General features: G+C 34.5%; 1 protein-coding gene across 4 annotated transcripts in view; it reads left to right on the top strand.

Moving 5' to 3' along the window:
• Positions 1-12094, top strand: part of LOC138702125 (cytosolic carboxypeptidase 1-like) — a 225387-nt gene extending 213293 nt beyond the window's left edge. For all 4 annotated transcript variants that reach the window (XM_069829721.1, XM_069829719.1, XM_069829720.1 and 1 more), the window contains 3 exons: positions 3122-3298; positions 5194-5318; positions 11665-12094. In XM_069829721.1, coding sequence (XP_069685822.1) covers positions 3122-3298; positions 5194-5318; positions 11665-11767 — 405 coding nt within the window. In that variant the 3' untranslated portion in view covers positions 11768-12094. The remainder of the gene's footprint in view (positions 1-3121; positions 3299-5193; positions 5319-11664) is intronic.
• The last annotated feature ends 586 nt before the right edge of the window (positions 12095-12680 follow it).

Raw genomic sequence — 12680 nt, 5'->3', positions numbered from 1 at the left:
AAGGGCCTGAAATATTAGGGCCTACAGTATTTTGAAAAAAAAAATGCTAACAATATTAATGTCCAAAATTAACGTGTTATTCTACATTGCACTTACATTTTATTATTAAAGCATCTTCAGATTTCATAACCCCAATTGAAGGATTCAGAGCCATAGTGTGCCAAGCGCCATTTATTAAAAACGGAGAAAACAAGAGTTAAAATTAAGTGATTACCATAATTTAACGAAACATATAGCAAGTAAGATAAAGTATGCACATTAAAATTAAATGGTATGTCAATCTACATTAAATTATGGTATTTACTTAACTTTAATCCTTGCTTTCTCCGTTTTTAATAAATGGCGCTTGGCCCTCTATGACTCTGAATCCTTCAATTGCTGATGAGGTATCCATGTTTGTCTAGTGTACAAGTCATCAATCAAGCAATTATTTTTGTTTACTAGCTACTACGGATTTGATTGCTATGCACCATGTAGCTTTGGATCGTGACTTCTGACGTCACATCCTGCTATTTAGCCAAATTTTGATCTCCATTACGGTGATCGTCGTTGCACTGCTTATTTGCGTCAACGTTTAAGTATTGCAATTCAACGCGGAAATGCAATGAGCGTTTTGGATACTCTTCCCGAGTCCAGCCCTTTGGATGAACTCTTTCTCTTGTAAAATTTATTTAGTATAGATAAATATTTTTAGAAGTAATTAATTTTTTCATTAGTCAACAATCTAGTTCACTTCAGCTGAAAATGTAGCTTTGAAACAAGAAGGCGGTGATCGATATTTCTTATTGTTGCGGCCTGGATATTGAGATTAATTTTATTTCTAAACTGGTAAAATAAATAATTCATTGATATTAATGATCTGCTTAAACATCTCATTAGACTATAAAACACCGGAATTTACAAGACCCTTCTCTTATTTCAATAAATAGATATTAATCTCTTTTGTGCATAGGTAGTCTGTCTTTTGTTTCCCTACGAGTCCCCGTAAAACAGACCAGTGGCGGCTAGTGCCGGATAAATTAGGTGAAGGTCAATAGAATTCTAGGTAATTTCCTGGAATCGTTATATAGCCGTGACGTAGCGAATGCTTTTGTAACCTATACGATGGTCGTATTGAATTAATGTAATATATTCACCATTTTCTTAAGTTTTATGAAAAGCACAGCATATAAAATAAACAAATTTTCAACATTTTCGGAAGCTACGTCCCCTTAATCCCGAAGAATTCACTGTCCCAGCAAAACTTCCGCACAATACATACCACAACATAATAAAACAACCACAAGTCCACATGACATAAAAAAGACAAAATCTAACACATTTTATACAACACATCAAATTAAAAGAGTACACAAGAAATAGGACCCATAACAAAATTCAAAATCACAATCATAATCGTAAACTGTATTCATATTTTAAATCAATTTCGGAACATGCAACTTCCGATATAAGCTTACCTATCCAGTAAAATCAGTAGGTACGATTAAATCAAAGCAGTATTCTGTTGAACAGAAAACTTACACTTGAACGGAAAAGAAAGGGGCACTAGTAATTTCATCTCTTACAACTTCATTGATGCATTCAGAAATACAATCAATTATTTCATTTTGAATCGTTTTAGATTTCCCAGAAAGAACAGGCCTAATTTTTTCACAGTGATTTCTAATTTTCATAGGGCCAATGAAATGAGAGCCAATAATTCTTTGAAATTCCCCCTGTTCTGTGACTAAATACTCTCATCATGACCGCGAAAAGCCAACTCCTGCTTGCTTAGAAACAATACCGTATCGATTGCGGTGTGCATTACCAGTCTATTTAAACATACGTTTTCATTAAATTGACTTACGTATAACCTATAACTTTCCTTTAGTGCATCCGCAATGGTGTTCATGTTCTTCTGCAGGGCCTTTAATTGCAAAATACATTTAATGTGTTCAGCTGAATCTGCATGGCTGTAAAGACCGCGATTGACATTTCTGAAATCGCAAAATCCAGTTGAATTCCAAGCGGGTTTCTCGTTCCCCAGAAGAAGACAAGGCCAACAATATAACTTCTCGTTTTAGTGACTCCCACATAACTAGTTGCAATCGGCATACCACGAATCTTGAAACTGAATATTGTATGACCGACCACCACTTTTCGCTTGTGACTTGTTGTTCTGCGGTATTTTAAAATATCTTGCTTATCTTCTGCACACCAACGAGAGAACGGTGTCTCCAAAAGATTACACACTTAATCGTTTAACGGATTCATGTTTTCATCGCATTAATACACGTAGTAACATCTTCACACTTCGCTGCACTTATCACAACAAAGAATACGTAAAGCGAAATCGTTGGTCAGCGCGGGTCAAATGTACAACGTAGTTTCAAATGTTATGCCAACTTTCTTTATTACAGGGTACTCAAATTATTTCAAAATCCATACAAAACATAATATTCAAGAGATGCTAACGTTAAAAAATACCAAAATATATACGTTATATGCTAAATTTAAACAATATTTAACTTCTTTACAGAATATTTTATGTTTTCTTATTTAGTTGCAAAATATTACAGTTTGCCACCCTGATCCAATGTTTGGACGAGAGAGAGATTCTGTCTTTCAAGAATAGAGAAAGGAGATGAATGCCTGCTCCACAGACCCTCATAATAGCCTCGCAAAAGGGACCGGTAATTCATAGTAAGCAACTCGTTGTCATGGCAACCGGGTGTGTTTACTGAAGGCCAAAAGGAAAGTCTCATTCGGACCTTCAGCTGGTCTGCTAGCCACGTGGCCTGGCTGGTGAGGGGTTCATGTGAAGTGCTGCAGTGAACGTTAACTGAGCGGATTAAGCCGAACAAGATATTAAAAAATAGAGCAAAATATGGTTTAGTAAAGGATTCATTTTATTTTAATTTATTGATAAAATATATTTTATTAAAGCACGAAAAAAGGGGTGAAGGTGGCCTTCATGTACTTCACTTGAATAACCGCCACTGAAACAGACACAAATCCCGTACGAATTTTCAATGATCTGCGTACACAATTCACGCAAGTTCTTCTACACGAGGTTTTCTTTGTACTCTAATATTCCTGAGGGTCATTACGATAGAAATAATATAAAATCGTTGTGTTGTAGCTGCTTCCACACCTGATGGCAGGCAGTTGTTCTGCTTTCGCTCTCCAGTCGTGCAACTTCCAAGTTGAAAGGGGGCGAGAATCGACAGCTAGAGTCACCGTCTGGCGGGAATTCGACATCAAGAAGAGCTACACCATGGAGACCAGCTACTGCGGCTGCGACCAGGGAAAGTACGAGGTAACAAGATTAAATTACCAAAATAAGAGGTTATACGACTTCAAAACCCATATGGTACAAATTTTGAGAACTCGTTAATTGGTTAGGAGATCGTCTAGTAATATCGTTCAATGTTGTTCACAGAACTAATACTGTTAACGCAATAAAATACTTCAAAATTCCTATTCCTGCTCTCTGAACTTCAATTGATGGTTGCAATGAAAGATTGTTGTGTTTTATTAATCTCATCAGTATTATTAAGCTATTATAAAGATATACAGTATAGTAATATAAACTGAGGACTTCGTTATGAAGTATGACCACAGTATAAAGAAGTATGACGTGTATAGATGTCATCATTTGGTAAAATTGAATATTGTTGTATTTAGCCAACTGTCCGAACCTCACAAAACAACATGAGGCAATATAGTAATCTTAAAATTGTGCGTGGTTTTGTTGCCAACCCTGGAGTGCCTGAAGATTGCCACTACTGAGTTTTTCTTCCATACACTTGCTTCTGTGACGAAATTTAAGGATACTGATGATATGTATCGAAAAGATTACCACTGAACCAATGTCAAGTTTTATTTTGCACTGAGTACCATTACAATGAGCATCTGGCTACGAAATGAAAGGTCTCGGGTTCAATTCCAATTTCGTATAGTGGCGGGGTTTTTCTCGTTGCCAAACTTACGGAATGGCGCTGAAGTCCATCCAGCCTCCTGTCTAATTCCATACCGGATTTTTTTTCGGTGGTAAAATGCGGTCATATTCTTCCAGAAAGTATTCAGTGAACCTTTGTTGTCCGATACCGACTGGTATTTAACGTGTGCTAGTAGAGATGGGAAGTGTGATTCATTTGGAAGAATCGATTCAGATGTAATGATTCACTAAAATTATTCTTTCATTTCATTAATTTGCTTGCGAGATGATCCGATATCAGTGTGAACGAATGAGACTGGATTTCCGTTTTTATTCAGTGATATCGCTCGTTCGTTACTATTTATTAAATTTGCTTTACGTTCACTTTTTTCTCAGTAGATGACAGCATGTTGCAGCTGACTGAATTAGTGGAAAACGACGCGGTAAGAAATTAAGACTGTCGTCCTCTTGTGGCCGCCTCCTGTTCTGACTTTACTCGTTGATTACAGAACAGCCTCCTGTCTTTCCAATCCACATCTATTTTCGTCAGGATCTTCATCACTCTTACTGTGGAAAGACTCATCTTGCCATGTTTGCAGTTTCGAAACATTGCAGATACTGTATTGTAAAGTTTCAGCAGAGTAGAATACCAGAAGTGTGCTTCTAAACACAGTCACCATGTCATTCTAAAATCTCCATTAACAGAAGTTGACCAAAGCTCCAATATTGTACCTATTTCAGTAAACACGAACGTTTTCAATCTTCTTCGAGGCCTAATCCGAAATTCTGTTCCTCGACTAGGCCTATACTTTCCTCTGCCTCTCTCAGCTATTCTAATCACACTACACATTCTTTAGAAGTTGTTGGTTTTATTGTTGACGGTATATCCTTGTCTTCTTCATAGGGTACATGCAATATAAGACGTGTTCTTGACAATTGAACATACCTTGATATTCTTGTAAACATACCATGTGTGTTTTTTTAGTATAGAACATGGGATTTAACACTGCCATAAGAAACTTGTGTATAAAAACAATGAAGAAGTAACTTAGTGGGTTCTGTTTAGAAATTAGTAGGCTTTGACAAATAAGAGAACATAATTTAAGGTTGCTAAGTCAAAGCCTGATGTTCTCTGTTTTACAAATATGAAAGCCTACTAATTTATAAATATGGTCCACTGATTAAGTTATTTCTTCATAGTTTTTATACACAGGTTTCTTAATGTGTACATCTTATCTTCATGAAAAGTATAACGAGATGATTAACTTTCGCAGGGACATCATGTGGACACAGTTCGCTTGAAGGAGGTTGGAGAACAATTCTGTTGTGCCCTCTCTGTACTCCACGACGACTCGTACTGGAAGAGAGGGGTTGTTGCATTTGGTCCAGCAGTATTAGGGTAAGTTCGAACGAGTTAGGTGTGCATCATAGGCCCTCTTGGAAGACCATGACACAGCTAACTACACCCATATTACTAGTTTGCAACACTTTCTTTTCGTAAGAAATTGTCACTTTTGGCATATAGTGTATAACTTTCGAACGGCATTGATATGCAGCAATTTAAATAGCATCAAACTTCCAATCTGTACAAAGTGAGCTATCCACCAGGTCGAAAAGAACTGACACTTAGAAAACTGTACATCTGGTCTTCTCCAACTCCAGAATGTGTTAGAAAAAAATGTGCGGAATTTCGCCAATTGTGTTACTAGTAAATCTTTTGAGTGGATTTATCTAAAATGTACTTTTCCGGTTACATCAATAAAATTGGTGTAAGAGGTTCTTTCTCTGACAGAACAAACAGTCTGACCAATAGACTACAGAGTTCCATTGGAGGGTATTATGTTAAAAAAATCTGGTTGTGTAAGAAATAAAGAATAAAATGTAGATATTAAAATGTGAATGAATTACAAACGTGTCATAATGCTAGTTTTAATTTTATATTGCCTTCTGTTACTTTGTGAGTTTCTAGTACATCTTCTTTTTTTAAGTTGATTGTGCCACATTTAGAACCTTACAATAAGTTACACTTTTACTGCCTGCAATTGCACTATTGATCCTGTAAGAGTTGCAGAAGAATCTCTTGAACAGTCACTAATCTTGATTGTATTGAAAATAAAAATAAAATATTTGAAAAAAATTCTTCATTGTGTAAAGGCTGCTGGGTCAAAACATGTCGCTTCCTTCTGTATCTTTTCCTTGTACTCCTGTGCTCCAAGTCTCTTTAAATATTCTAACGACATTATGCAGTGTAGGACATCTAAAAACTTTAATACCTAGAAAATGTTCTGCAAACCATATTTATGAATTAGTAGAGTTAGAGTGTCTGTCCTCTGTTAAGATGCTTGTACACGAACAATTTTTTTTCCCAATTCAGTATTTTACAAAAAACCTTGTCAAAGATTGATCAATATTGAAATAGATTTATCAAAGATTGTTTCAAATTGCTAAAGATTTGACAATATTTTAAAACACGTACAGTTACCCTTAAAAAGAATGAGACGATTCTTGGTTGTTGGAAGTTAAAGTTCTACAGCGCGGTTCACTCGATATCGACATATAACGATAAGTACCATGACAAATAGATCAAGAATTGTTACAAGGACCACAACAAGGACAAGGATCAGAATAAGGATCACGAAGAAGACAGTCATTTAAGGCCACGATTTCACAACATAGCTCGGGTAACAAAATATCATTGCTTCTTTGTACCGAATGGCAAATGCCTTCTATCGGATCTACATTCTGGACTGCTGCTGTCACTGTCTTGTCTCGGTAGCTCATATAGCAGCGTGTCGGTTCCACCGTATAACCGAAATGTTTCGTGTTCGATCCCAGGTGAAACTCTTTTTTTTATTGAGGTGTAATTAATTTGTTCAGAGTTCCTCGACTGTATAATTTGTCGAAAAATATGGAATAATTTATGCCCAATTTTTTTATCTACAAGTGGGCTGAATCTCGTCAAAAAGTAAATAAATCTTACTTGGAAGTTAAAAGTATTCTTCCTGAAACAAAAATCATAAAAAACAAAAAGGGACCCGTTAACTTAAAATCTTGTACACATACCATCATACATTTCACCAATCGAAATCCACTCGATTGGTAGCGAAGGCAAGATGGTTGACAGCTTGTGCTTCCCCCAATATTTCCATTTGCGCAGCCCTCCGGCTCCTAATACCGCGATTCCTCAACCTGCTGATCACAGTCTGTGAAGAACCAGGAAAGTTAGATGCTGCTCTTATTTCGTTAGCAGTCCGAAAGGGGTCCAGTCGAACTGTCTCGAATAAGAGAGCATCCTCTTCCAATGTAGAAATCCGCGGAAGCTCAGGAATAGGGCGATTTTTGACCTCCCCTGAATTTTGTAACAATGGACCCCCTCGCGGCTGTACTTCCAGGAACACCGACCAAACGGCCAGCAGATCTAGCCCCATATCCAGCCTCAACTAGAGCTATAACTCGCTGTCTCATGTCACGTCGGTACACCATTACGATGAGAAATGAGGGATGACGATAATACTTTAGTGTAGACAATGACTATTTAACGTGATATAGAATTATTGAAATAACAGGCATCTTGCATAGTAAAAGTTAATAAATCAACCCTGAATTAAATATTTCAATAACAGGATATAACAGGAAGTCCAATTATTGTTGCGAAACTAATCAAATTAAATCTAATTACATTAAGTAAACAAATCCCAAGTTATGACACCACATTGCTACAGCTAAATTCTATGTTATTAACATAAGCATTGAATAGGTCCGTGCTTATGCGTTGGACGACAAAAGCAAACATCGAAAGTGCGAATGTTGCCGCGGAATGTAACTTCTTGCTTTTTATAATGTAAATCAGACTTCTAACTACAATCATTCATATTTCTTACATTATTTATTAATATTTATAGCCAACATTGAATTTATAAAGAAAAGACTTTATAAATCTCATATGGGATTTGTGATCTGTAGAGACATAAACATAGATTAACTCTCGGAACTTTTCCGTAAAAGTAAATTAAATTCACTCCTTGAAACTGGAAACTTTAGTCGTAGAGCCATTTTCCCACCAGCATACAAGCTGAAGTAGCACAGCCATTGATAAAAGTTTTGTACACAGAATTAGACTGAATTCCTATTCGACAGAACCTATAATCAATGGCTTGTCTGAACATGATAAACAAATCCTAAGTGTTTCCAGTGTCACTGAACAATTTCAAAATATTAATTTAAAAACTAAAAAAGAGCCGTAAATGCTGTATCTAGTGACTATTTACATTTATGTCTACAAAATGAATCTTGGAAAAACGTATATGTTACTGGTACTACTGATATTAAGAGTAAATGTATTGTATTTTTCACTTTAATTTCAGAATCAATTTAGTGGATGTTCTCCACTCAATGTTGTGAAAAAATTCAAAAGTAAAAACATGTAGATAACGCAGGGACTTAAAACTCTCATGTTTTAAAAAGAAGAATCTATATGTAATGAGTTGCAATGTAATGATCCTCATGTTCTTAAATACTACAAGAAGTACGGTGTAATTTATCAAACATTATGAAAGAGGGAAATAGAATACATTCGAATAGAAAAGTAGAACATTCAGATAATGCAATTAAAGCTACTCGGAATATTATTGAAGTTAAACTTGTAGATATTCTAAGAAAGAAAATATTTTTTCATTAAAACCAGTGATTATAAACTAGAGGATCCCAAATCTATTGCGAATTCTTTTAATGTCTTATAGTATATAGTACAGAAATATTATTGACAACTTAAACATTCAAGATTTTGCAAAAGATACTGCAATTGGTTATTTAAGAGATGCATTTAATAATTATTATTAATATATGTAATTAGTCAATAACTGCAACAGCGTTTTTTCATTCAATCATAACATGAATAAAATTAAATGAACATTAAATTAAACACTATTGCAAACACGTAGATAAAATAGTTAAACTCAACTGAAGGGGTGAGAATGAAATAATCCAAAGCCACACTTTTAACAAAAATTGTTTTGTGCGAGTGCATTTCTTACACATATGGGAAAGCTACTAATAAAATATTGTAATAACTACTCAACAAATGACATAGCCTAAGGACTCTAAACCTTTGTAAAAGTTTGTCTGTGTGGCTTAGGAATATTTTTAATTTCATTTTAATTGTTAGTTTTTAATATATATGTATTTACATTGTATGTGTGTGTATGTATAAATGCATTCATTAGATTAACGTTTACAATATTATAACTTGTAATTTTGTATTGTCTGTGATCATTAACACTTAATCTGAGGACTTTGTAAAACTCTATTTCAACGTTATTTAGCTATTTCAAAGCTATTTAAACAAAAAAAAAAATCGTTGTATAGACTAGGAATCGAACTCGCACTCTTCTACACGAGACGCAGAAGTCTTAGCGTCTGAGCTATTGAAACGAGACGAAAGCTTTCCTTTCTGTGCGGAGTGTCGATCTAGTCATGAAGGTCCATTGTCGATTTAACTACATGATTTATGTATATATTTATCTTTTATTTGCGTAATATCATATTTTTTTGCAGTTTTTGAAGTGAATTTCGGAACGATGCTAGTAACAAACCACTGAATTTAAGTAACTCAATATTCGTTATCTTGTGTATCAGTGCTCTGGTCTCCGATCATGCGCAGTGTCTTACATCTGAGACTTAGGAATATTCAATCGTCTCATCCTTTTCTAGGGAAACTGTACTTCAAATTCATTGCAAAAACCTTTGTATGCCTTACCTACCAAATATTATTAATTACGTCATCTTTTTAAAAAAGGCTGTGGTCATTAAGTTCAAAATGAATGCAAACTTTTAAACTCAGTTTCTCGCACTTTTTTTCTTTTGTCCACTTCTCTGCATTCACATTTCTAAGGATTCTATAAATTTTATGCTAGGAAGCTGAAATTGTTACTGCATGTCTTTAAAGTATACTTAACAAAGTTATGTTGACATTGTTAAAAAAAAATAATAATAATTTTTAATAAAAACGTGTGCTTACACTCTGTAAATTTTATAAATTTGAAAATGAATAGGTTTAATTTCTTTTCTTTCATTTTTGCAAGGTAAACTGAAAAATGTGAGAACAGAGAAACTTTCTAAAAAGATCAATGATATTGTAAAAAAAATTGAGTCATAATGCTTAACATTGGGAGAGATGAAAAATTGTGAAAATATAAGTAATTTTTTTTTAATTTAAATAATTCTTAATCTACTCAATTTATAAACATGAAACTTAAAACATTCTTACTTATATCAATAGGAATATGTGTACAAAAATGAAGCCTTTAATTTACAAAATAGATACAATAAAAATTTCACCCATCACCTCCTTTAACTCGAGATACTTGCCTTGCAATTTCCTCATACCCATTATTTTTCTGTAGTATTCTACAGAACCATCGGCATTCAGGCATAAGTTTAATTTGTATAACTCAATTAACTCGCAAACAACTTTTCTCTGCCAGGACGCCATGTTTATTTGAAGGGTCCAGGGGAAAAAACCAGGTAAGTCACTTTTTCCATGAAACCTGTTTTCTTCACTGAAACAGTTGACTTACCTGCTTCTTCTCCAGCACGCCAAAAATTTGAAGGCAAATAAACCCAGGATTAATCTGTTTCTTTTCCTATTTCATATCTCTAAAAGATAGTCCTTTCCATAGATGATCTAATGGCACCTCAAACTCCATCTCGACAAAAAAGTGACTTACCTGGTTTTTTCCCTGGACCCTTCATTTGTGGTTCTTGGCGCCATAATATTTTCGAATCCCATTGGTTAATTCCTTCAAAGCGTTGTGAAGTCTTTGATCAATTAGAACATGTTCTTATTTACTTTCAAGACAATCAAAAGATTTTTAGTATTATAGTCGATTTGACACTAAAACTTGTAAATATTAGCAAGTCTTGTGAAGCGTTGAATTTGACGAAAATTTGATCGTATACAAGCAACTTCATGTCACTTCAGGTTGTGGATACACAGCACGAGATGCGTATTCTGTGGAAATTCCACAGATAGTAACAGTATATTTCTATTACAAAAAAGAGTAATTAGAATAATAGTAGGTGCCAAATCTAGGGAATCATGTAGGACTATTTTCAAAAAACTGCAAATAATGCTCATGGCTTGTCAGTATATCTTTTCATTAATAATCTTCCTGGTATGTAATCGTGAAAACTTTGTAACTAATTCAACAGTTCATAGCATAAATACACGTCAAAAAAATGACTTTCATACTCCATCGGCAAGTCTATCGTGCCATCAAAAAGGAGTGCGTTATATGGCAGTAAAAATTTTTAATAGCCTCCCTATCGAAATAAAAAATGAAACTCAAAACATAAGATTATTTAGGGCCAAATTAAAGAAGTACTAATTTCTCACGCCTTCTATTCTGTAGATGAATTCATGACATTCAATAACACTTCATGAAATTGATACTAAAACTCTGTGTTGTACTAGTAGACTATATTGTAAATCTCGTCTGTATATATTTCATCTAGACTGTGACTATAAATTAAGACTTTATAATAGTATTAAGTTTTTTGACTTGTTCCATATTCCAGCTGTGAAGCAATGTATGAATATCATGGAATGTTAATAAATACAATACAATACAAGAATCTCAATCGTAAGAGCTGCTTAGCAGTAAGGTTATAAATCTGACGCTATTTTAAGGACCTAAACATTCGTGCTTTAATTGATAATAATGTCATAATTTTCATTGTCATTCCAGGATGGATAGCGAAGAAAATCTTGGAGAATGCGCAGTTGAAGCCAGCGACTCTGATCAGAGTGAATGCAGCGACTGTGGGGAGGAGTCGTGTGCATGTGTGTGAAGCAACAGCAGTTCCATGCCGGTACTTAAATTATTGTATCTCGGTGCAGGATGTAGCAATGGCAGTATTTTGGTAGATTAACAAAAGTAAGGGTTTATTTCAGACACAGAACTGTGCTAGCGTATACTAACATGAATAAGATTGTAGTGATGTGTAAGTAAGAACAAAAGAAACTGTAATAGGTAACATTACCAAGAATAGGAAATTATAATGTACATACAGTATATATTTAGAAATACATGTATATAATAGATATTATGTCGATGTAAAGTTACAACTGTGGATGGAGTAGAGGTGTAAGGAATGAATAAAACAGAATGGCGTTCACTTATCGAGATATCCTGCCTCTCCTAGTTCCATAGTCAAACTTACTAACTTGTTGTTGTTTTCTAATGCCAGGCGTTTGACAATAAAGTCATTTGACCTCTTGCACTCCAATATTTTTCAAAGATATTGTCATGGTCAGCCACTGAAGCACAGATTTTGAGGTGTTCCGAATCCATTTCTTGGTTTGAGTTGCACAATGGGCAGTTAGGGGACTGATATATTCCAATTCTATGCAAACAATCATGGCCTGTTGCCAATCTAAATGCAGCTACAGACGATTTTCGTGGTAAATCGGGAATTAACTGTGGATTATGATGCAGAGAGTTCCATTTTTTCCCTTGAGATTGTATTATCAAATTTTTATGGAAGTCTAAGTATGTAGATTTAATAAATCTTTTCACAGAGTAATACATAGATTTAGTAACAGGTCTGTAAAACTTACTAACTTATTTTTATTCAAAGAAATCTAAAGTCGTGATGTTCACTTCAAAGCATTAATTATTACAGCTGTCGATCAACTGAAAATTTTTATTGGTTAATCAGATGCCTTTAACCAATTAATTGACCAATTAATAGATTTTAAACA

Source organism: Periplaneta americana, chromosome 6 (genome assembly GCF_040183065.1).
Source record: "Periplaneta americana isolate PAMFEO1 chromosome 6, P.americana_PAMFEO1_priV1, whole genome shotgun sequence".
Lineage (NCBI taxonomy): Eukaryota > Metazoa > Arthropoda > Insecta > Blattodea > Blattidae > Periplaneta > Periplaneta americana.
The sequence above is the reverse complement of the archived record's forward strand: the minus strand, read 5'-3'. Positions and strand labels throughout refer to the sequence as shown.